Source organism: Scyliorhinus canicula, chromosome 20 (genome assembly GCF_902713615.1).
Source record: "Scyliorhinus canicula chromosome 20, sScyCan1.1, whole genome shotgun sequence".
Classification (NCBI taxonomy): Eukaryota; Metazoa; Chordata; class Chondrichthyes; order Carcharhiniformes; family Scyliorhinidae; genus Scyliorhinus; species Scyliorhinus canicula.
In genome coordinates, this window is record NC_052165.1 from 25,623,427 (window position 1) to 25,650,009 (window position 26,583).

General features: G+C 43.6%; 1 protein-coding gene across 15 annotated transcripts in view; it reads right to left on the reverse strand.

The window, feature by feature from the left end:
* LOC119954844 (RAB3A interacting protein (rabin3)) overlaps positions 1-26,583 on the reverse strand; it is a 79,122-nt gene that overhangs the window by 16,767 nt on the left and 35,772 nt on the right. For 7 of the 15 annotated variants that reach the window (XR_005458315.1, XR_005458317.1, XM_038780414.1 and 4 more), the window contains 6 exons: positions 18,353-18,448; positions 11,702-11,779; positions 10,675-10,875; positions 8,083-8,211; positions 3,150-3,262; positions 2,389-2,470 (listed from right to left, as the gene is read on the reverse strand). Coding sequence is in view for 10 of the 15 variants with exons in the window: in XM_038780414.1 (XP_038636342.1) it covers positions 2,389-2,470; positions 3,150-3,262; positions 8,083-8,211; positions 10,675-10,875; positions 11,702-11,779; positions 18,353-18,448 (699 nt within the window). In the remaining 5 variants the exon portion in view is untranslated. The remainder of the gene's footprint in view (positions 1-2,388; positions 2,471-3,149; positions 3,263-8,082; positions 8,212-10,674; positions 10,876-11,701; positions 11,780-18,352; positions 18,449-26,583) is intronic. The other 8 variants (XR_005458316.1, XM_038780417.1, XM_038780418.1 and 5 more) reach the window with 3 other exon arrangements.

Genomic DNA, 26,583 nt, shown 5'->3' on the forward strand with positions numbered 1-26,583 from the left:
GAGCATATTGCGGAGCCATTGACAGAAATTTTCCAGGCCTCTGAGCACAGGATTAATACAGGTATTAATACAGGATGAGATAAGTATACACTTAAAGGCAGTTAATACTAGACTGTCAACATGGCTTTGTCAAGGGCAGGTCATGTCTGACGAACTTAATTGTGTTCTTTGACGAGGTGACACAGGCAGTGGATGAAGGCAGTGCCGTGAATGTTGTATATTTGGACTTTCAGAAAGCATTTGATGCAGTGCCACATGGCAGGCTGGTTAGCAAAATAAAAACGTTTGTGATTGATCGGTCCTTGCTAGCATGGATTAGAAGTTGGCTTAGAGATAAGAAACTGTAGATATTGATGGGCATTTCTCAGACTGGAGAGGAGTGGAAAATGGTGTTCCCCATCGCTCAGTGTTGGGACCTTTTGCTTATAAATGATTTTGAGGTTGGTGTTGAGGGAAAAATCTCTAAATTTGCAGATGATACTCAGGTAGGGAGAACAGTGAATTAGGAGGATGACACTGAGTGACTTCAGAGGGGCATTGACAAGTTGGCCAAATAGACATCTGGTAGACAAACTTCAACGCAGCGAAATGTGAAGCAATGTATTTTGATAGAAGAAACATAGGGAGATAATATAGGCTCACTAGTGCAACTTTGAGAGGAATACAGGATCAGAGAGACCTCAAGGTTCAAGTGCATAAGTCTCTGAAGGTAGCCAGGCAAGTTGAAACATTTGTTAATGATTATTATAGGATTCTTGGGTTTATAAATAGGAGCATAGAGCATAAAAGCAAGGAAGTGATGGTACACCTCTCCAAATCATTGGTCAGGCCACATTTGGAGTGTTGCGTTCAGTTCTGGGTACCTTATTTCAGGAAGGATGTTAAAGCCCCAGAGAGAGTGCAGAGGAGATTTATTAGAATGATACCAGAAATGAGGAATTTCAGATACAAGGAAAGATTGGAGAAATTGAGCTTGTTCTTGTTGGAACCCTCGGTACATGTACAGAAGTACATACAAAACTTTCTCAAATCTCTGGACAGGTATTTTGTTTTTAGGAGTCCTTAGGCCAATAGTTATTGGAATGCATTGGCCAAAGACTCCAGTTGTGAGATGACTTTAGTGAAAAGTCAGAACATGTTTATTAAGTTCTTGGGTAAATGACTACACTAAAACTCAGGCAGCGATTTGAAGTCTCAAGCTGGCTTTATACTGTGTATTATTCTAGGCGAGTGTGCACAATGACTTACGATTCTTGCACATTTTGATCTTTTGGTCCTCAAATTTCTCTCTCTCAGTAGCTCTCCCCTCAACCCCATCTCTCATGAGCTCTCCCTGCAACCCCCATCTCATCTCGTTTTCTTGATTCTAGATTTTGCCACTGTGCAAAACTGATTGGGAGGACCTCTTCTATCTTGACTCTTATCCAACGAGGCCCCCCCACTCATTATCTCTATCCCCATTGTTAGCATGCATTACTTGACCACCCAGGAATAGTTTGTGTGGCTGTTGCTAACCTCACAATTATGTCTTAGTATTTATCAATGTTTCTCAAGGCTTTTGCATCCTCTGGTCATCTCAGAGGGAAACATTTCAGCCATCAGCCTATGCAAGATAGGTGTTTTGGCCTTCAGCTGCAGGAAGCTTATAAAACTTGATACCACATCCCAGAATCCTTCTACCTTGGCATCACTCTATTCTTAGCCCTATTTCTAGGTTTTCCCATCATGCTAAAAATGCACCTTGGTAGTAAAGTTAAATGTTAACAATTGTCAATCTAACAATAAAGTTATATTTTATATTAACATTCTGGTTAATAACCTAATAATCTCACAAAACTGAACACATTTATCCTCAAATAATGTTGAAAGTAAATAAAGTCCACACATCCTTTTAAAAAAATAAGTCTAATTGAAATAAAGAAAGCCTCCATTTGTATATGTTTGGTACTGTGTCTCAGTGGGGCTAGCAATCAGAATCTGTGTCTCACGGGTGTAAACAATTAAGAGGATTTTGAATTTCAAAACACAGGTGAGACAATTTTCACAAAGCATCTTGAGCAATTTATGCAGTGAAGAAAACACGGACCACTCAGATTGTACAATTACTACGAAACATTTACATAAGCAGATTACATTATAATCATGGGTGCAATTAGTGATAATCGTGGGTGCAAATAGTGATAATAGAAAAAAGGTTCATGAAAAACGTAACGAAATTTTGTAGACAGGAACCACATGCAGACATGATTTTTAATTGACTGTGGCATTTCACATTGGAAATCAAGACCAGGTATAGTCATTGAATGGTGAGGTTAGAAAGTGGAGTACAATTGGATCAAGCATAATTCAGTTTCCATTTTCAAGTAAGACACAAGTTAAATAACACACCTTAAAGTAACCTGGGAAGCAGAGAAGTAGAGTTGGTTGGAGCATATTAGTACAGTATAGGCTGAGGAGATAGGAAACAAAACTGAAGTTCCACAGTTACACCATTAGCAGGAGAGTTATTACAACATGTCAAGTCTATATAGGTAGTTTCATCAGAAACATGAACTTCGATGTTTTTAATGGAAAAAGCTGACAAAGGTAGGGAGTACATATTCCAAAATGTTAAGATTGCAACATAAAGATATCGAGGTTATATTTTAATATACTAGAGGTTGGGAACAATTCAAGTGTTGATACCTAATAAAGCCCGATACATCAAAAATCCACCATATGCAGTATAACTGGTGGATTCCTTTGTATTGGTTATCCCTAAATATCTTACTTACACCAATACCCAGTGTTGAAATTAAACAAATATCTTGAAGCAATGTGTAAAGCCAAATAGTAAAAAAATTGAAAGAATACCAATTATTCCACAATAATTGCAATAATTTCATCAAGGAATTGAGATGGTGCAGATATAAATCCCTCTAGCTGCACTCTTATATTCAATGAATTATTGAACACATTGAATTCTTATCTTCTGATTTTGTCTCTTATATCTACTGCTTAAAAGTAATTAAAAATGTCCACCATGCCTTGGATCTTTACCAATTATTATTGAAAAGGAAAAAAGTACACAAATTTCCCTCCAATCTAATCAAAATAATTGCAGGAATAGCATTCAAAATGAAAAGTAGCAAAGTTCAAGTTTAACTTACTTGGGTCCTCCACACTCCAGTGCAGAAGCTTTCACAACAGGAAGGGGCTGAAATCCAACTGGTTCAATGCTAAGTGTATTACCTTCCACAGCTTCAAGAATCGTCGAAGCCAGCTGCGGAAGAGGGAAAATAATTTTTTATAATCTGCTAAAAAATCTGTTTAACATCTAACATCTTCTTCCATCTTGACTTTTGATTATGATAGAAACAAACTTTTCAAAATGAACACTTCTTTCAAATTTAATGGTTGTCTGCATAGTAGACACCTGGAACTAAGGCTGTGGAGCGCTGAGTCAATTGAAACTTTCAAGACTGAGGTCAAAGATTTGCATATCAATAGATTTTTGTTGGCAAGGAAATCAATGTTTAGTAAAGATGAAGTACAGATCATCCATAATTTAATTGAATGGCAAAACAGAATTAATAGGCTGAATGGCCTTCTCCTTTTCCTATGTGGAACTGTGCTCTTCAACATCAGCCCATTGATGTTAATAAGAACAGCTCACAGCTCTGCGAGTTGACTAAGATTTTCTTAGTCCAATCTCTGAAGGATATTCGGGAATAGTAGGTGTTTAATGATACGGTTACATTTTTGGTGCACAAATTAGAAATGAGAAAATAGTACAACTTGCCATTGCAGGATTTGAACTCAAAACATTGAGATTATCAATCTAGCATCAAAACAACTAGTTTCAAATACAATTCCAGGATTATTATTACATACTCATAATAAAATTATGAGGGGCATAGATATAGTAGCTAGGAAGAAATGTTTCCCCTTAGCGGCAAATGTGATGAAAAACATTTTCACCGAGAGTGTATGAGAATAATGGGTTCGCCCCCCACAGTACACACGCAGGAGATTAACCCGACCTCCCTCCCACCGACCCCAACAACCTACCCATCAGCTACCCTCACCCCCATCAGTCACACCTGCCTGAAAGCTGAAGAGCGGTCCAGTCAGTACAGTGAAAGATCACTGCATTTTCACTTAACTTTCATGAACAGCTGGTGCCTCTCAAAAGTTTTTAAAGCAGCTGTTGTTCCAAGTGTCAGAGATTTCCTCGAAAGCCAAGTACACTTAAAAGAGCTTCAAATTCCCAGACACCCTTTGAAATTCAAATCCTGCCAAAATTGGGGGAGCTGCCTCACAGACCAGCCAAGCAACTGTCTAACACAGTCATACTCACAGAATCATACCTTACAGATAACATCCCAGATACCACTATCACTATCCCTGGGTATGTCCTGTCCCACCGGCAGGACAGACCCAGCAGAGGTGGCAGCACAGAGGTATACGGTGGGGAGGGAGTTGCCCTTGGAGTACTCAACATTCGACTCTGGATCCCATTGAGTCTCATGACATCAGGTCAACCTTGGGCAAAGAAATCTCCTGCTGACTACCACGTACCGTCCACCCTCAGCTGACAAATCAGTGCTCCTCCATGTTGACCACCACTTGGAGGAAGCACTGAGGGTGGCAAGGACACAGAATGTACTCTGGATAGGGGACTTCAATGCCCAAAGATGCTCAGTAGCACCACGACCGATCGAGCTACAAGGATAAAACTACAAAACTCTGTCTGCAACAGGGGACGAGAGAACCAACAAGAGGGAAAAACATACTGGACAACATCGTCACCAACCTACCTGCTGCAGATGCATCTGTCCAATCAGTGTCGGTAGAAGTGACCACTACTCATCCTTGTGGAGACGAAGTCCCAATATCACACTGAGGATACCATTCATCATGTTGTGTGGTATTACCATTGTGCTGCTAGATTCTGAACGGATCTAGCATCTCAAGACTGGGCATCCATGAGGCACTGTCGGCGATCATCAGCAACAGAAATGTACTCAGCCACAACTTGTAACCTCATTACTCAGCATATCCCCTACTCTACCATGACCACCAATCCAGGGGATCAATCCTGGTTCACTGAAGAGAGAGCATGCCAGGAACAGCACCAGGCATACCAACAAATGAGGTGTCAACCTGGTGAAGGTACAACACAGGGCTATTTGCATGCAAAATAATATTTTTTTTTAAATTTAGAGTACCGAATTATTATTTTTTTATAATTAAGGGGCAATTTAGCGTGGCCAATCCACCTAACCTGCACATCTTTTGGGTTGTGGGGTGAAACCCACGCAGACACGGGGAGAATATGCAAACTCCACACGGACAGTGACCAAGGGCCGGGATTCGAACCCAGTGCTATTCACTGCGCCACTATGCTGCCCTCTTGCCAAATAACAAACAGCAAGTGATTGACAAGAGCTATCCAATCCCACAGCCAACGGATCAGATCTAAGGTCTGCAGTCCTGCCACATCCAGTCGTGAATGGTGGTGGGCAATTAAACAACTCACTGGAGGAGGATGTTCCACAAATAACCCCATCCTCAATGATGGAGAAGCCCACCACATCTGTGCAAAAGACAAGGGGCAGAATTCTCCCAGTTCGGTGCCGGGCCGGAGAATCCCCACAACTGGCGCAAATCGCGCCACGATGCCCCAAAGCCGGCATGCTGGAGCAGGGAATCGGGGCCATTGGATCCAGCATGGTTGGCACAGCGCCTGTTGGGGGCCGCTCTACGCGGCTGGCCCGGGATGTCATAAAAAAGCCAAGTCCCGCCAAAGCTGTCCACACCTGCTCTCAACTGGCGGGAACTCGGCATAGAAGGGTCGGGGGGGCGGCCTGTGGAAGGGGAGGGGAGGGGGATCCGACCCCGGGGGGTGCCTCCGATGGCGGGCCGTCCTCTCTGGTTGGCGGCCTCCTTTCTTCTGCTCCGGCCCCTGTAGTCCTGCGCCATGTTGCTTCGGGGCCGCACATTGAAGGAAGCCAATGCGCATGCGCGGATCCCATGGCGCCCATTTGACACCGGGATCAGCTGTTGGAGCGGCGTGAACCGCTCCAGTGCCGTGCTGGCCCCCTGTAGGGGCCAGAATTGCTGATCCTGAGGCCGTGTTGACACCGTCGAGAAATGCAACGGGTTTTCCGATGGTGTCAACACTTAGCCTGAGGACTACAGAATCATGTCCAAGACTAAAGCATTCACAATAATCTTCAGCCAGAAGTACCGAGTGAATGATCCATCTCAGTCTCCTCCAGAGGTCCCCAGCACCACAGATGCTCGTCTTCAGCCATATTTGATTCATCCCATGTGATAAGAAGAAACGGCTGAAGGCATTGGATACTAGATAAGAGCCCCAACTATCCAGCAATAGTGCTGAATACTTGTGCTCCAGAACTTGCCGTGTCTTGAGTCAAGTTGCTCCAATAAAGCTATAACACTGGCATCCACCTGACAATTTGTAAAATTACCCAGATATGTCCAATACACAAAAAAACAGCAGGGCAAATCCAATCCAGCCAATTACCACTATATCAGTCTACTCTCAATCATCAGTGAAGTGATGGAAGGGGTCATCGAGAATGCTATCAAGCAGTTATTACTTAGCAATAACCTGCTCACTGACACTCAGTTTGGGTTCCACCAGGGTCACTCAATTCCTGACCTCATTACAGCCTTGGTTCAAACATGGACAAAAGAGCTGAATTCCAGAGGTGAGGTAAGTGACTGCCCTAGAGATCAATGCAGCATTTGATCAAATATGGCATCATGGAGCACGAACAAAACTCGTGGAATCGCTTAGCTCGGTCTATTACTTGCTGCTTATACTATTTGGCACGCAAGTAGCCCTGTGTCGTGGCTTCACCAGGTCGACACCTCATTTTTCAGTATGCCTGATGTTGCTCCTGGCATGCTCTTCTGCACTCTTGAACCAGAGTTGGTTCCCTGGCTTGGTGGTGGATATGTCGGGCCACAATTCTGCTGCTGATGATGACCCATAGTGCCTCTTGGATTCCCAGACTGGAGTTGCTAGATCTGTTCAACGTCTATCCCATTTGGCACAGTGGTAGTGCCACACAACACGATGGTATCCTCAATGTGAAGACGGGACTATGCGGTGGTCACTTCTACCAATACTATTATGGACAGATGCATCTGCAGCAGGCAGATTGGTGAGGATTAGGTCAAATATGTTATTCCCTCTTGTTGATTCCCTCACCACCTGCTGCAGTCTCAGTCTAGCAGCTATGTCCTTTGGACCCAGCGATCTCTGTCTCTGGTGGTACTACCGAGCCACTCTGGTAATGGACATTGAAGTCCCCCACTCAGAGCTTCTCCTGTACCCTTGCTTCCTCCAAGTGGTATTCAACATGGAGGAGTACTGATTCATCATCTAACGGTGCCCGGTAAGTGGTAATCAGCAGAAGCATGTCTGATTGGATGCAGCTGATTGGGTGCAGGTGCCTAATTTTCTTTGTTGGGGGGACGGACATTTCACCAGCATGCGTGAGTCATGTGCGGGAGATGGGTGGGTGGTAATCAGTTATTCCCCTGGTTTGGGAGTGGGGAGGCACAGGATTTGCACTTTAGGTGGGGCATTCCGATGGACATTGGGGGGCACCTCAGTTATGCACTGTCCCCCTTGGCCCATTGTTAGGGCCACGCTAAGGCAAACTTGCGCACAGCCCACCCGGTGAATTTCCCACTGTGTGTGTGTGTGTGTGTGTGTGTGTGTGTGTGGGGGGGGGAGGAAAGAGAGAGGAGGTAAGGCGGCAAATCACAAAGCTGCAACTTTCCTCCTGCACCGGTGTGTAGCGTGCGGAGGCCGCTGCCAGGGGCTCGAAGCACCTGGCGTCAAACTGGTTTTTCAGGTGTCACCAAATTCTCCACCTGCTCAGGAATCCCATTTGCGGTGTCAGGCAATAGTGGCTCCATCCATAACTCTAATTATCATTCTACTTGGGGTGCCAGGTAAAACTAAAAAGCCAGATTCAAATTTTAAGTACAACCTACACAGCAAGTACAACTGACCTCAGGTTCTACATTACTTACTTACTGATTTGTGTTCGTTCTTACCTCACTTTTTGAAAACGTCAAGCAAGGATATATATCTTCCTTATAAACTCGGTCTAAAAAACAGCATGTTCTATCGATTGTTGGTTCTTCTTTCCATGCTTTAAATTCACCAAACAGAAGCGAATCAACCTTTTACAAATTTATACAATAGATTGTAAGTAAAGCTGAAAGCAAACTGCTAATTTCTAACTTTGGATAGTTCAAACTATTTATTAATTGTTGATACTGCCTTTGAATTTTTTTAAGTTACTAATTGAACTAAATGTATGAAGATTGTAGCAAATGCATCTGCTTTGATTAGGATAGAAGATGAGATTTATTTTTCAATCAAGGGGCAATTTAGTGTGGCCAATCCACCTACCCTTCACATCTTAGGGTTGTGGGGGTGAGACCCGCGCAGACACAGGGAGAATGTGCAAACTCCACACGGACAGTGACCCGGGGCCGGGAACAGACATGCCATGAGGCAGCAGTGCTAACCACTGTGCCATCGTGCCACCCCAGGAACAAAGATTTTGTACGTCTGCAATTACGTAAGCTTTGCATCCAAATTCGAAAACCACTTTTCACGAATTTGAGGCTATGCTGTACTTCAACTGATACTGAGATACAGACTTGGCTCAGTCACAAATTGCATGTTCAAGACCTACTCCGCTGACTCGAGCAGATAGAATTTAGAATCATGAAAGTTACAGTGCAGAAGGAGGCCATTCGGCCCATGGAGTCTGCACCAGCCCTTGGAAAAGGGCACGCTACCCAAGCCCACACCTTCATTCTATCCTTGTGATCCAGTAACTCCACCTAACCTTTATGGACACGAAGGGCAATTTAGCATGGTCAATCCATCTAACCTGCACATCTTTGGACTGTGGGAGGAAACTGGGGCACCCGGAGGAAACCCACGCAGACACGGGGAGAATGTGCAAACTCCGCATAGACAGTGACCCAAGCGGGAATCGAACCTGGGTCCTGTGCCGTGAGGCAACAATGCTAACCACTGCCATGTGCTGCCATGCCACCCTCATATTTCTGTTAACACTCCGGTTGAGTAGAGGAAGTGCTGCACTTTCAGAGGTGCTGTTTTTGTTGAGATGTTAAACTGGGGCTACAAAAAGATAAAGATAGGTTAAGCAAGTTGGCAAATGGAATATAATGTGGGAAAATGTAAAATTGTCCATTTTGGCAGGAAGAGGATAAAAGAAACATATTATCTAAACAATGAGATTTCAGAGCTCTTGAGGTGCAGGGAGAATTTCAGTGTCCTAATACATGAATCACAAAAGGCTAATATGCAGATACAGTAAGTAATTAAGAAAGTTAATAGAATGTTACCATTTTTGCGAGGGGAATTGAATACAAAAGTAGGGAGGTTATGCTTCAGTTGTACAAAGACTGCATTTGGGGTACTGTATACAGTATTGGTCGCCTTATTTAAGAAAGAATGTAAATGCGTTGGAAGCAGTTCAGAGACAGTTTACAAGACTAATACCTGGAAGGGATGAGTTGCCTTATAAGGAAAGGTTAGACAGGCTAGGCTTGCATCCGCTGGAGTTTAGAAGAGTTAAAAGAGACTTGATTGAAATGTACAAGATCCTGAAAGGTCTTAAACAGGGTGGATGTGGAGAGGATAGTTCCTCATGTGGGAGAATCTAGAACTAGGTGGTCACTATTTAAAAATAATGTTTTGTGCATGGTGACATAGCACTGCTGTCTCACAGCGCCAGACTCAGGTTCAATTCCGGCTTGGGTCACTGCCCGTGTGGAGTTTGCACATTCTCCCCGTGTTTGCATGGGTTTCGCCTGCCACAATGCAAAGATATGCAGGCAAGGCGGATCGTCCATGCTAAATTGCCCCATAATTGGTACTTGTGACCCCAGACCCACAACAAACTGGTTGTTTCTTAAAAATGACCCAACAAGCGAAGGGCAATTAGAGATGGGCATTAAATGCTGGCCTAGCCAGCGATGCTCACATCCCCTGCATGAAAAAAAAAGGATGCCAACCTTGCAAACAGTGTGGTTCAGCTCAAGAGCGGGAATGGAATCGGTAGCAAGAGAATGGTGCTTCTGGCAAAGTTCAAGATAATAATTTTGGTTTTCCCAACATTTAAGTTGCAACTAATCCAGAACTGGATGTCAGAAAAGCAGGCTGACAACACAAGGGTTTGGAAAGATGATAGTGAGGTAGAGTTGAATGAAGCCAACGTAACTGCAGAACTAGATTTCAGCCAGGTAACAGCAGGAGTAGCATGTATACATGGGAATAAGAAGGGGCCAAGCATAGATCTTTGGGAGGGAAAATGTTGAGGGTCAGAAGTTAACTTTCAATGAATTGTCTAGCCATAAAACCACGCTGCATCGCAGAAGAAAGCTGATGACGCACAATGATGTGATTGACCATGCCAAAGATTGCAGAAAGATCGGATGGATGCCACTAGTGATTCATCTAAGGCCAGTTTAGCCCTGGAGTTACCAATTAATATAACTATTAACCATGAACCATGATATTACATCAAATTAGAGTCCTTTGATTACTCATCAGTCATTGGACTTCACATTACTCAAAACCTATTTTTGGAAAAAAAAATGTACCTCTTTACAATCTCTTACAATAGGTTGTATCACATTCAACTCTTGGCTGTTGGTAGCCATAGCACTTGTACTTTTATTTCGAGCATGTCCTTTTTTAAAATGTGCTTTTGCATTCGGCTGAAGTTCCTTGGTAGGCGATGTTGGAGACGAGGACTGGACTAGTGTTTTCAATGCTGCCACTTCAGCTTGCAGTACGTCAATCTTTCAAGTAAAAGCAAAATAATCAAAATATCACTGCTCTTTAATCCATTAAATTTATGGGGCAAATATAAACAGAAAATGCGGAGGGGAAAATGCAGGGTAGGCAACATCTGTGTAGAGAAAGAGTTAATGAATGCTCCAACAAATTGGCAGAAGTTAGAGACATAATTAGTTTTGAGCAAGGGCAGGGTGCGACAAGGAAAAGGGAAGGTCTGGAACTGGGTGAAAGGCAAGAGGGCTGAATGACAGAAATGTTAGTTCTCCAGCGCAAAGGGAACAGTGATGGGGCAAGTAAACATTCAAAAAGGTATGCCTATAGCAGTTGCTGCTAATTGAAAGAAAAAGCAAGGAAATAAAATGGGGTACAGACTTTGGGATCGGAGATTGTTGAAGTCAATGTTGAGTCCAAAAATCTGCAACATGCTTCGTTGAAGGTGAGAGCTGTCCACCCACTCCTTGCTCAAAACCCATTAAGTCTGTAACCTTTCCCAATTCTGTTGAAAGGTCACTGTTTCTATCTCTCTACATAGATGCAGCCCAACCTGTTGAGTCTTTTCCAGCATTTTCTGCTTTTGGTTTAGATTTCCAGCATCCACAGTGGGGCAGTTTTAGCTTAACTTTGCTTACATACACAAATGAAACTCTATATGAATTCAAAAACAAGAGTTATAAAAGGTGAATCAGATTCCAACCAGAAGAGAGAATTGAAAAATAGCAACTAAAGTAAATGCTTTAAACATTATGTCCAATGAGTATGAAAATGATTCTAATATCAACATAAAACTATAAAACTCTACTAAATTCATAATAATGGCCAAGTAGTTACCTTGCCTTGTGCTTCTTTTAACTGTTTCTCTGCTGCAGCTTGTTTGACATTTGCTTCTCGTACCATTTTATGAGCTTCCTTAAAATCAAGAGCAAAATGAGAACTTTTAAATATATTGCTTCCTTAAAAGAGAACAAGTTCCAAGAAAGCAAACTTTATTTATAAAAAATATTTTTAAAACTCTCATTTTTCCACCAGCAACAAAGCATTTTCCGCTTTGATCTAAATTTGATGGCAGTTCCATATGTTGCAAATATATAGTTCGTAACTCATAAGTTTTAGAATATAACTTTTAGTTTTAGGAATTAAAGTGAACAATGGATGACCCATTTTTAGACCTCTTGGAAGGAGCAGTTCATTAGCCCCAAAGAAGCTCACTGTTAGGAATTCTGGGAAGGAAGATTGTAAAACTCCATTAGATGGAAATTATTTGTTTAGATTTCAGAATCAAAGAGTTATGTTGAAGGTATAATAATTGATTTACATTTCTATTTGCTGCATTGTCAGAGAAGGGCAATGGGAGTAGAAGGTTATTTTATTAGTTATCTGGGTGCTGCCTTAGAAAGCAGGCAGATGCAATTCTTCTTTGGTCTAAACTGCATTTCACTGAATTGAGTGTGCAACCAGAGGTGATTCTTAGTCAGGCCTAAGCTTTAAACAGAGAAAATATAACTTCACCATTCACCATGCCGGATGCAGAAGGGCTCAGTTTGAATAGGAAGAAAAAGCAGTGGGAAAATGTCTATTTTGCAGCTAGAAGAAGAAATCTACAGTGGTCCTCACAGAACCTTGTGGCAGAAATCAGTCAGCAGAATTAGCCTGAAAGCGGTGAGAAGACAGCTTGGTGTCTGCTTGCAATCAGAACATGGAGCTGACGCATTCACAGTTGTGTGGTAATAAATAAAGGTTGGAGAGGGGGAGACTGGTTTTATAGCATAGGCGTTATAAATTATAGTGTTAAGTTAGTGGCACTTGTGTGTTCAATGTCTTTCTGGAAAACAATAACATTTGTTTTCTTTTAAGAATGTGAAAACGTGCATGATAGTTATGTCAGGTTCAGATGTTTCTTTAAATGTCTCTAACAGGATCATAACACAAACCAAAGGCAGATGGCAACCATGAAACATTACTGCAGGGGTATTGTGGTGCCAATGCTATACTTTTTTGAATTTTAAAATCAAGGTCGACAATGTTAACACTGGAAAATGTAACACTACATCCATTTCAGAAGCCAACGTCAGCATCAAACATTGCAGGATCAACAGAGCATGTTTAGTTGTAGAGCATATAGAGCACAACAAAATAAGCTTTTATAAAGCATTGCGTTCTCAAGTGTTTTTGTACTTTCTATTATATAATTTAAATATGCCGTTAAAATACTATGAATTAATATTTTTTGACATGAAACTGTATCATAATATAAGCCAAAACTCAATCACCTGGCTAAAATGTGGACTCCGGTTGTTGACAAGATAAAAAGCAGGGACCATCTACCAGGTGTACACACTGTGTGGACCAATTAGATTGACTGATGGTAAGGGTATTTGGCTCAAGAGGATGAAAGTAGAATAGCTTTGGACATTGTTAGCAAGTTCCAGGGAAGGACGAGACAAGAGAGGACCAGAAGAACAAAAGGCGCGAACCAAATGCTGCTGATTGACTACTGCCGTTTCTTATGTATCGATTTGTGTTTATTAACGGAACTAAAAAAATTTGTTTTGAAAAAAAATATCATCCAGTATCAGTACCAGTGGGTTTCAGAGGAGTCAAGATCCTGAAATCTTAAAAACATTCTTTTTCCTCAAAATATGGAATAAATCGCAACATATCAATAAGACATCGCCCATGTGGAAAAAACAAATGCTAGTGAGAACAATTAAATTAGTGGTGAAGAATTCTATGATTAAGAAGATTGATAGCCTGTTTTGCAGCTGTGCCCAGGTGTTTTATATGGTCTGGTACCTCCCAGATGTTAGGTTATGTAACAGAGCGGGTGAAAACATTTTTGCAAAAAGAACATCTCTATCAATTTATTTTCATTTCTTACATTGATCTGTTTTTCCATCGCCATTATACCCCCCTCCTCCCATCCCACCTGGCTGGCCAACTGCTCCCTGTTCCTAATTTTTTTTTAATTTTAAAATTAAAGTATCCATTTTTTTTCCAATTAAGGGGCAATTTAGCTACCCTGCACATCTTTGGGTTGAGGGGATGAGACACACACAGACACAGGGATAATGTGCAAACTTACAGAGTGACCCGGGGGCAGGATCGAACCCAGGTCCTCGGCGCTGTGATGCAGCAGTGCTAACCACTACACACTATGCCGCCCTCCCTGTTCCTAGTTGTTCTCCGACACACTGCTTACCTTTGTCCTGCCACTAACAGATTCTAATCTCTTAACGTGCTACTATCAGCACCCTTCTTAGCCTTGATCATTGCCATTTACATTTCCTTTGCCTTTCTGTCCATGACATTTTTGTCAATCTCTACCTATCGCTGGTCTACCATCCAGCACCCCTTTGTGTGAAATAGATAGAACAGGGATGGAATAATTTGGTCTGGTGCAGATAAAATGAAATGGGATGAGATGCAAGATTAATTGCAGACTACTAATTTAAGAGGAAGCAGGGACCAAAAACCTTGTCGCTAATTATAGGAAACACATGCAGGTAGAGATTTGCGAGGCATAGACAGGGAAATCTATAAAGAATACATCACGATCGTGAACACATCACTGGACTCTGGCATAGAATAACTCGTCATGAAACCTACCCAAGTTGGGACACTACTGGTCCTGATATTAAGTAACAATACATGGTGGAGTAGGTCAGCCTCAAAGCAACTTGGTAAGCATGACCACAACATTATAAAGTTTGTCAGACTGACAATGGAAAGGAAATGGAAACATTCAAAAGATTTAAAGGTATGAATAAAGGAGATTTGACTATCAACACTGCTAAAGGGAAAAAGCATGGAAGGAAAATGGATATTTCAAAATAGTACACACAAAGCACAACAGTGCTGTTATTAGAAAAAAAAATGCAAAAAAAATGAATGTACACAATTATGGAAGGAATACATATTGCACATACATGAAAGTGTACGGCAGTGGGTAGCATGGTGGACCAAGTTAAAAATATAAAAGCAAGACAAAATAAACTGAACATAATTTTTTTTAAATAGTAAAATAAATTATAAAAACTTCTGAAAGTAGAGGACGTAAGCAGGGTTAAAAAAAATATTGAAGCCACTGAAAGATAAAAAGTGACACGAGGGAAATTATATAAAAATTGATTCTCCTTTGCAATGATTCCCCAGCATAAAAGTTACATTTCTTTGGGGTGGAGATGAGTCAGTCATAACAGAAATAGCATGAGCATAAAATTACATTTCAGATAAGACAGTACCAACAGACTAAGGGACTTAAAGGAAAACATTGCACCAGGCACAGATGGGCTTCATACAAAGATGTGCAATAATGTTTCAATCCCCGTGTTTGTGGGGCTGTTCGTCACGGGGTCCAGGGGAAAGGGGCCGTGAAATCTACAGTACAAGCTATGTAGTTCATTGTTGAGAAGTATGCTTCCCTGGGTGTTTACGCGCTGTAACCTGTTTTGATACAGTTTTGTAATAAAATGCATTTTAAAAAATAAATAATGTTTCAATCCGAAAGGCACTTTTCCAGAATCTAGTGAATTTTGGAAAATTATGACTGACCCATCTACAATTTCTTCTCTTTCTGGTGTGGAAACTATCAGGACCCAAGAGATTTGTCCATCTTAAGGCCCATTATTTTATTCCATTACTTTTTTGCTGATATTAAATCCCCCGCTTTTAAAAAAAAATTAAATCCCCTGATTTTTTTCACCATTGTGAAAATAAATGCAAAACACTCTTAACCAGGCTTCCACTTCCATACTGTTCAGTACAGTGTTGCATCTGTCTTCAAAGGGCCCACATTACTCTCGGTCACTCTCTTTTCACAAAATACATTTCTAAAAACATTTGCCATGAGTTTAGATATGCCTCAAGTTTATTTTCCATTTTTGCACCTCAAATTGTATACCATAGTTGGCTGAACAGCTCTCATCCACCACATCTTCACTTTCTCTTGCATTTGCGTTTAATCTTCGTATTGTTACTTACCTCATTAGTAATGACCTTGCTTACTTTTATTTAAAATATTTTTATTCTCCTTTTTCACATTTTCTCCCAAATTTACACCCACCAACAGTAAACAATCAGTAACAAATATGTCAATCCCAACGATCCCATCCTCCCACCAAATCCCAAACATAAGCCCACATGTTCACATAAACAAATGACAAAAAGGAATCAGGAATCACCCATAGTCACCATTAACACACACTGCCCCTCTCCCCCCAACCCTTTCACCCACCAACCCCCCCCTCAACTAATGTTCGATGTTATCCAGTTCTTGAAAGTGCATAATGCCCATGAATTGTAGAACCCCTCCATCCTTCCCCTCAGTTCAAACTTAACCTTCTCAAGAGTCATGAATTCCAACAGGTCCCCACGCCACGCCAGGGCACAGGGTGGAGAGGTTGCTCTCCAACCCATCAGGATCCACCTTCGGGCGATCAATGAGGCGAAGGCTACAACATCTGCCTCCACACCCGTTTCCAACCCTGGCTGGTCTGACACCCCGAATATGGCCTCCCAGGGGCCCGGGTCCAGGTTCACGTGCACCACCTTGGAAATTACCCTAGAAACCTCCTTCCAGTAATCCTCTAGCTTTGGATAGGACCAAAACATATGAACGTGATTAGTGGGGCACCCCCGCAGCGTTCACATACATCTTCTACTCCTTGAAAGAATCGGTTCATCCTCACCTTAGTGAGGTGTGCTCTGCATACCACCTTCAGCTGTATCAGCCCCAACCTCGCGCATGAGATGGAGGCATTCACCCTCCGGAGCACCTCACACCAGAACCCCATCTCCATATCCTCTCCCAACTCTTCCTCCCACTTTGCTTGGATCCCTTTCAGTGGTGCCTTCTCCTCTTGCAAAATAGCCCCGTAAATCGCTGACACTACCCCCTTCTCCAGTTCCCCTGTCGTCAGCACCTCCTCCAGCAATGTGGGGGCCGGCTCCGACGGGAAGCCCTGTATCTACTTTCTGGCAAAATCTCGAACCTGCATGTATCTAAACATTTCCCCCGCTCCAGCCCATACTTCCCTCCCAGCTCCTTCAGTCCTGCAAACCGACCCCCAAGAAACAAATCTTTTAGTGTCTTAATCCCCTTCTCCTCCCATTTCCGAAAATTTCCATCCCACCTCTGTGGCTCAAATCTGTGGTTCCCCCGAATCAGCATTTCCCTTCATCCTGCCCCCAACCCGAAGTGTTGGCGAAACTGCCTCCAAATTCTCAATGAAGCTATTATTACCGGGCTCACTGAGTATTTCCCCAGGGCTATCGGGAGCGGCGCTTTTGCTAGTGCTTCCAATCCCGACCCCCTGCACAAACTGTCCTCCATTCTGACCCACTGGGAATCAACCCCTCTGACCCAGCGCCGCACCTTCTCCACATTCGCCGCCCAGTAGTAATACATCAGGTTCGGAAGACCCAAACCCCATGCCTGCCTTCCCCTCTGTAGCAGCACCTTTCTAACTCTGGCCACCTTCCCTCCACATATGAACAATGTAATGCTTCCCTCAATCTCCCTGAAAAAAACCTTTGGCAGGAAAATCGGCAGGCATTGAAAAATAAACAGAAATCGCGGTAACACGTTCATTTTAACCACTTGTACCCGACCTGCCAGTGACAGAGGGAGACCATCCCACCTTGCCAGATCAGCTTTCACTCTCCCCACCAAACTGCAAATGTTGTACCTGCGGAGGCCCCCCCCCCCACTCCTGGACAACCTGCACCCCCAGGTACCTAGTGAGTTCCTGCCCTATGGAATGGCAGCCCCTCCCACCCCAGTCCCCACCCCCGATTACTTAACTACACACGGAACCTTTGCTTTTCTGATATGATTGATTTTGTATCATATCACATGTTTTTCAATAATAATAATCTTTATTGTCACAAGTAGGCTTACATTAATACTGCAATGAAGTTACTGTGAAAAGCCTCGAGTTGCCACATTCCGGCACCTGTTCGGGTACACTGAGGGAGAATTCAGAATGTCCAATTCACCTAACAAGCACGTCTTTTGGGACTTGTGGCAGGAATCCGGAGCACCCGGAGGAAACCCACACAGACACAGGGAGAACGTGCAGACTCCGCATAATGACCAAGCAGAGAATCGAACTTGGACCCCTGGCGCTGTGAAGCAACAGTGCTAACCACTGTGCTACCGTGACGCCCATTTGAATACTCTCCAGTTTGTTTGTGGGTTTATTCATTAACAATTTATTCCAGTTTACTAAAGTTTCTTAATCTATTATGGTCGGTTTTCTAGTCAATTCCAAAAATCTAATTCTAGAAAAAAAAACTTACCGACCATAATCAGTTCAATCAAACCTAGATATTAGCAGGAAGTAAGCACATCTGACATTCAATCTCACTGCATAGTGCAAAAAACTGAGGTTTTGTAAAGGTGATGTCAAACTGAATGATATAGAATCAGTTCTATTCAACATGGCCTCGGTCATTGCTCAGCTTGTACTGGTTAATACAAACCTCAAACAAACTAGCCGTAAGTTCTTCTAACTCTTGGCCCAGTTGGTCTCTAACTTTGGATAATCGCTCACATTCTTCATCTTTTAATTTCAGCTCCTGTAATGCAGCAATTACAAATAATTAACATTTTATAATTTATAAGCTCTTCTACTTCGAAAAACATGCAATTGTTGGAATTTTTATAACTTTATCTAAATATTTGAATCCTCAAAGAGGAGATTTTCACTTCAATATTTTTATATGGTGTTTGTCTTCAGAAAGAACGAGCGGCACAGTAGCACAGTGGTTAGCACTGCTGTCTCTCAACGCCAGGGACCTGGGTTTGATTCCAACCTTGGGTGACTGTCTGTGTGGAGTTTTCACATTTTCCAGTGCCTGTGTGGGTTTCCTCCAGTCAAAAGTTGTGCATGTTAGATGAATTGGCTATGCTAAATTGCCCCTTAAGAGTCAAATTGTTAAGCGAGGTTACAGGGATAGTGTGGAGGAATGGGCCTAGGTGGGGTGCTCCTCCAGAGGGTCAGTGTAGACTGGATGGGCCGAATGGTCCCCTTCTGCCCTGTAGGGATCCTACGAAAGACAGAGGAATACAAAGCCATCTTGGTACCCCTTTCCCTCTCGGAAAGAAATTCCAAACATTTGGGGCTTCAAATTGCTTTCATATTAAATTTTCAGTTAATAGCAAAAATTGCAAAACCATGGCTACCCTTCATTCCTCTGGGAATAAAGCATGACATTTGTGCATACACTATACAAGAAAGAAAATACCAAGTCTTATACCCTATTTTGTTGAAGCAAATACCAAAAGAGAGAAAATATACTCCCGCTGTTCAAATTAGTACTAAGTGCAATCATTTTGTTTAAAAAAAGGAATATAGTTACCTCATCTTTCAAATATTTTGAAATTATCTTTTACTTTAAAGAAAACACAGTACCTAATCTCCCAGACCAAGTCTGCCAATTTAAAGAAAGACATGGAGTACCTTCACCGAGACTGGACTCCCTAAATCTTTCTGCTCAGCACTTTTGAAAGCATTTTCTAAATTGCATGATCTTGCAGTCAGTGGGAAACAGACAGCTTCACTGTCCCTGACACATACAATGATAAATGCAGTTAATAGAGAACAAAAACAGAACAGTACCCTCCATAGTGCTAACAATGTGTCTTCATCAGTCTGTGAGGATCTTTATTCTCAGAAAGAGTCTGAACCAGGGTGTCTTAAGTTTAAAAAGCTAATTCAATGTTAAATATATCAAAATAGGAGAAGAGAGGTGAGAAAGGAAAAAAGCGGAAGCAAGAAGAGAGAAAAGAGACGGAAACAGACTAGAAAATGAAATTTTAATTGATTATTTTTTAAATCATCAACAGCAATTACAATCTCTACACTCTTTCAGGGGCAGCACTGTGGTGCAGTGCACTGCTGCCTTTCGGCCCCAAGTTCGATCTCAGCCCTGGGTCACTGTCCGTGAGGAGTTTGCACATTCTCCCTTTGTTTGCATGGGTTTCGCCCCATCAAAGATGTGCAGGATATGTGGATTAGCCATGCTAAATTGCCCCTTAATTGGAAGAAATTAATTGGGTACTCTAAATTTATTTTTACAAAAGTACATTTTCAGTGCCAGAGAAGTTGCTTGATAGTAATTAAGATTTACTCTATAGTTAAAAACTCACTTACATGTGAATGGACAAGACCAAATCTTTTCTGGTGAGCTTATGTAGGAAAGTACCATAACTTCCCTTCCATGTATTTGAATACCAAATTACATCAAGGCACCTGTAGAGCATAGCTTCTGGAGGGTAATCAACCGCATTTCCAAATTTAACTGCACATGTTGGAAACTGCTATCGGATTTGCTCTTTAATAAAAAGGGGAGTATGCATAGCATCACTGTTATCCTTACTGGAAAATCTAAACCATTGTCTTTATTCAGAAGAATAGTCAATGTTTAAAATATAGATTAAACAATAGGAAGTAGTTTTCCTGAAGTCTGTTGAGGATAAATTTAAGTAGACAGATCCATTAGTAGATTTTCCTGAAGACTGTCGAGGATAAAGTTAAGTAGACATCCCATTAGTAGATTCACTGAACAGTAGAAAAAGTTGTATTTATTTTAATCTCAAATTCACGTCAAGAACTGGATACGAAACATTATACAGGGTGAAGAAACCCTACTTCCATTTCATTCAAAAAAAATTTCCCGGGGCAAGAATAAGACCGTGCGGCTAATCACCTCATGCCAATCATGTCAAATATATGTCCTAACTAGGAGTGGCACATCAGGTGACTAATTCCTTTGATTGCATGCATCCTTTATATATTTGCAAAGTTAGATTGACGGTTAACATTTTGAAATGTGTTGTTAATCAGTACAAGCGTTCAGTACAAGCGTTCTGCAAACTACATTACATTACTACAACTACATAACAGCTACATTATGAAATAAAATGGCACCAGGCTATTTCATTACTGTAAAAATTACATTCCAAGATGGCAAATGCTTATCTATAAATAAACTTGTTTTATGAACTTGTGTATATGCAAGGATATTAGTGTGACAAATTTAGGTGCATGTGTCTGTTTATTTTGTTCTAATACACTGGTAATTTTCAGCAGTAATTACAGCAACTTTGCTATGGAATAAAACATATTTTTATGACACCTTTATCAGAATGACACATCACAAGGTGCTTCACAAGTCCATTATAAAACAAAAAATGGAGATTTAGGTCAGATGACCAAAAGGAAGACAGGTGTAGCAGGCGGAGGGATTTGAAAACAGGATGAGAATTTTAAAATCAAGACATTGCTTGATCAGGGACCAATTTAGGTCAGTGAGAACAGAGCTGACAGGAAAACGGGACTTGGTTCGAGTTAAGACACAGACAGCAGAGTTTTGGAGGACCTCAAATAGATCTAGAGAAGGCAGATATGGGAGACCAGCTAGGAGTGCTACAGAAATCTAGGAGGTAACAAAAGCATAATTTAAGATTTTAGCAATGGATGAGCTGATGCAGGGGTGAAGTTTCAAAGGTGGAAAATGGCAGTCTTAGTGATGGTACGAATGCATGTTTTGGAAGCTCATCTCATGGTCAAATATAACGCCAAAGGTTGCACAAAAGACTGATATAGTCTCAGACTGTTGCTAAGGAGAAGGGATGCAGTTGTCAGCTAGGGCTCAGAGTTTACACGGAGACTGAAAATAAAAGCTTTGGTTTCCCAATATTTAATTGAAGTAATTTTCTGCTCATCCAGTACTGAAACAAAAATTAAAATGTGAAGGGCGCAAACTTCCTATTTGCACAGCCTTGGCTAAATCTCTCCTTTTAAAAAAATTACATGGGGCATGGGTCTCACTGGCAAGACTAGCATTTATACAGCCCTTCCCTAATTGTCCTTGGGGTGGTGATGGCCAGCTGCCTTCCTGAACTGCTGCAGCATGTGGTGTAGGTACACCCAGTCTTGTCAGGGAGGGAGTTTCAGGACTTTTGCCCAGCGACAGTGTGGGACAATTATATAGTTAGATTGGTATGTAGTTTGGAGGGGAACGTGTAGGTGAGGTTTCCATGCATCTGCTGTCCTTGGTCTTCTAGGTGGTAAGAGGTCACAGGTCTGGAAGGTGCTGTTGAAGAAGCTATCAGAGATGTAACGTTGCATCTTACACCTGGTATGCACTCTGCTGCCACTGTGCATCAGTGGGGTAGGTGAAGGTGTTCGATGGTGCGCAAACCAAGTGAGCTGCTTTGTCCTGGATGGCATCAGGTTTCTTGGATGTTGTTGGAGCTGCACTCATCCAGACATGTAGACTTCCGCTTGCAACCATGGAGTGATTGGTCACATAAAGGGCTGTCCCTGTTCAAAGTCACAGAAAAGGGCTCTTTTTACCCAGATCTGGGTGGACTTTTGATGAAACGGCATAGGTGAATGTTAGAGTAGTTTACCCCTGGAATCGTATGTCTTCTGATCAACGAACCCGGCAGAAAACAGTGAGAGGTTTGGCTGGAAAGTTGAAACAGTCTTGTGCTTCACACACAGACTCTTCCAGCATGCAGGCGGGAGAGGGGCAGATACAGGAACTGATGACTTTTATCAAGGAGGAATTCCATAAACAGAGGAAAGAAATGCATGAGGATCATGCAAAGGCCATTGCAGAAGCTGTGGCACCCCTGAAGAGTACTTTGGAGCAGATGCAGGTGTTTGGAGGTGCAGGGGTCAGATTCTGGAGATAGAAGGAGTGATCTTGGACCATAGCGATCGTGTGGTGGCTCTGGAGGCAGAAGCGGGGCTCCTAGGAGACCTTTGTAAAATGCTGAGAAGCAGGAGAATGCCTAGAGAAGGCAGAACCTGCGTAATGGGCCTGCCTGAAGGAGTGGAAGGTGTCAGTGCCACGAGGTACGTCTCATGGATGCTGGCGAGACTGATGGCAGAAGGGGTGATAAGGAACCTGAAGTGGACCAAGTGCGTAGGTCTCTGAGGCAAAAAAGCCTAGAGCTGGGGAGCCGCGTGGGCGGTGATCGTGAGACTCCATAAATTTGTGGGAGAAAGAGAAAATTCTACGGTGGGCCAGGGAGAAGCATAGCTGTGACTGGGAGAGTCGCAGAGTTGGCAAAACGGCGGGCAGGTTTCAACAAGGCCAAGGCGGTGCTGTACCGGCAGCAGACCAGGTTTGGGATGCTCTACCTGGTGAAATTATGGGTGACGTTCTGAGGCCGAGAGTATTATTTCGAGACCCCAGAAGGGGCCGAAGACTTCATTAAGGAGCATAAACTGGGGGTGAACTGAGTGGATAATGCTTGGGAACCGGGGTGCTGGCACTATGTAATGGTCGGGAGCATGTTTGAAGTGGGATTGGGGGATTTTTGCCTTTTTTTGTGAAGGGCGGGGTTTCTTTTCAATGTTGAGATTGTAAGGAGTTGAAGGAGTGAAAAGTTTATGTGGGGATGGATGTTCCCATTCCCCGCTCCTGTTTTATGGGACTGTTTGTGTTTAACATCTGTTTGCTTGTTTTTGGAGAAGGCTACCTGGAGTTCAGGAGAAGAAGTCCGTGTTTGGGTGGGGGAGGGGAAGGCCAGCAGGAGGCCTTCTTCTTTGAGCTGAGGTGTGTGTGTGTGGGGGGGGGGGGGGGGGGGGAGGTCATTAGGATGTGTCTTCGGGCAGGGGCAGCAGTGCTAGCAGGTTATGCTAGTGAACGGAAGTGAGGTGGTGGGGAGAAGGCCAAGAGGGGTGGCCGGGAGGAGGGGAAAAGCTTTTGGGGAGGGGGGGTTCTGCAACGCCACATTGGGTGAGAGATGACATGGTCAAAGGCGAAGAAAGGGGCCAGGTACAGAGTGGAATTAAAGGGGCAGGAGTTAAGTGTGAAGATGACGGACGGTAGAGGGGATTGGAGGTGCAAGCATCCGGTCAGGTTGGTAATGTGGAATATCCAGAGACTGAATGGGCCGGTTAAAAGGTCGCGGGTGTTCGCACACCTCAGGAGCTTGAAAGCAGGGGTTATTTTTTTTGCAGGAGACACACCTCCATGTGAAGCACCAGGTTAGATTAAGGAAGGGGCGGGTCGGGCAGGTTTTTCACTCGGGGTTTGATTTGAAATCGAGGGGTGTGGCGATTTTAATGAGCAACACAATGGGATTTGAGAGTGTGAAGGAGGTGAGGGATCCAGGTGGGAGATATGTGATTGTGAGTGGAGTATTGGTAGGGGCACCACTAGTGTTAGTAAATGTAAATTTGGGGGGGGGGGGGGGAAGAGGAGTGTTCTGGAGATGATGGATATGGTGCTTTCAGAACCCAGGGGTAAGGGAGTATTCCTTCTTTTCACACGTCTATAAAGGTGTATTCGAAGATTGATTGCTTTGTAGTGAGTCTGGAGATTTTGGTTGGGGTGGAGGGGGCAGAGTATGCGGGGATAGTTATCTCGGACCATGCACCCCACTGGCTGGATATTCTGTTCAGTACAGGACGAACGCAGAGGCCGCAGTGGAGGTTTGACTCTGGGTTGTTGGAGGATGGAGATTTTTGTGATAAGGTGCAGTTGGCGATTAGGGATTATGTGGCGTTCAATCAGAATGGGGAGGTGTCGGCGGACATTTTCTGAGAAGCACTGAAGGCAGTGGTCTGGGGAGAAATTACCTCATTTACGGTTCGTGCGAATAAGGAAAGGAGGGCGGAACATGACCGCCTTGTGAGCGAGATAGTGGAGGTGGACAGGGAATATTTGAGGGTGCCACTGTGGAGGGATTGGCGAGGAGGAAAAAGTTGCAGGGGCAATTTGACAGGCTGACAAGGTAGAGGGTGGTAGGGGAACTGCATAGGGCAAGAGCGGTGAATACGAGTATGGGGAGAAGGCGAGCCGCATGCTGGCGCACCAGCTGCGGAGGCAGGCTGTGTCCAGGGAAATATTGAAGATCCCGACTGGGGATGTGGTGTCAGAGCCAGGGAAGATAAATGAGGCATTTAGAGAGAGTATTACCAGGGACCTTATGAGGCAGACCCATGAGGAGAGGAGGGGGACATGGGGTGGTTCCTGGACGAGCTGGAATTTCCCCAGGCGGAGGAAGCAAAGAGACAGGCGTTGGAGGTGTCCCTAGGCTGAGGGAGGTGCTGGATAGTATTCAGGGGTATGAAGTCGGGGAAGGCCCCTGGGCCTGATGGGTACCCGGCAGAATTTTATAAGGAATTTGCGGCGGAACTGGCACCACATCTGTTGGGGGCATTTAATGAAGCACTGGAGAAGGGGGGAGTTACCGGAGACGATGAAGCAGGCAGTAAATCACACTAATTCCAAAAAAAGGGAAGGATCCGGTGGAATGTGGGTCGTATAGACCCATATCACTATTGAACACGGATGTGAAAGTATTGGCTAAGTTGTTGGCGGGGAGGATGGAGGATTGTGTCCCTGGGGTGGTTGCAGAAGATCAAACAGGCTTTGTGAAGGGCAGGCAGCTCGCGAATAATATGAGACGGTTGTTAAAATGTGGTGATGAATCCGTCGGGAGCTCTGGTACCAGAGGAGGTGGTGTCCATGGATGCAGAGAAAGCATTTGATCCGGTGGAGTGGCGGTACTTGTTCGAAATTTTGGGAAGATTTGGGTTTGGGCCAAGATTTGTGGCATGGGTGTGGTTGCTGTATGTGGCGCCAAGAGCGAGGACGAATGATATGAGCTCACGAAGCTTGACTTACACAGGGGTACGAGGCAGGGGTGCCCGCAGTCGCCGCTGCTGTTTGCGCTGGCCATAGAGTCATTGGCGATGGTTCTCAGGGGGTCAGCAGAGTGGCAGGGGATAACGAGGGGACAGAGGGAGCATCAGGTGTCGCTCTATGCCAATGACTCTTGCTGTATGTTTAGGATCCGTTGGAGAGTATGGGAAGGATTATGGGCCTGTTGGGGAGGTTTGGAGGGTTCTCGGGATCCAAGCCGAATGTAGGGAAAAGCAAGGTATTCCCAGTGAATGAGCTGACACAGCGGGCTAATTTAGGGGGATGCCATTTACGGTAGCTAGGGATAGGTTTAAGTACTTGGGGATTCAGATAGCGAGGGAATGGACAGGGCTCCATAAGAGGAGCTTAACGAAGCTGGCAGACGAGGCCAGGGGTGAATCTTAAGAGGTGGGATACACTGAACGTTGGCGGGGAGGGTCCAAGGTGCTGAAAATGAATATTCTGCTGAGGTTCCTGTTTATCTTTCAGGCTCTCTCGATCTTTATACCAAAGGCCTTTTTTCGGAAAGTGGACACAATCATCTCTGACTTTGTATGGGCGGGGAAGGTGCTGAGGGTGGGGGGGCCCTGCTCCAGAGGCAGAGGCAGCAGGGAGGGTTGGCTTTGCCAAACTTGCTTCATTATTATTGGGCGGTGATTGTGGACAAGGTGCGGCGGTGGTGGGAAGGGGAAGGGGTAGAGTGGGTTAGGACTGAGGAAGAATCTTGTAAGGGGTCTAGTTTGAGGGCTATGGTTAAGGCAGCATTGCCAATGCTTCCGAGTAGGTATTCAGGGAGCCCAGTGGGGCTTTGATATCCTAAGCACATGGCCAGCCCAGGAAGTTGGTTTTGGCTGATCATGGCCTCGATGCTGGTGCTCTTGGCTCCTTCAAGGATGCTGATGCTATACACCTGTCCTCCCAGCTGATGCAGAGAATTGTCTCAGACAGCATTGATTGTGCCTCTCCAGAGTCTTGAGGTAGTGTCTGAATGTAGTCCAAATTTCTATGCTGTATGAAAGTGTTTGAGAGGATGACCGCCT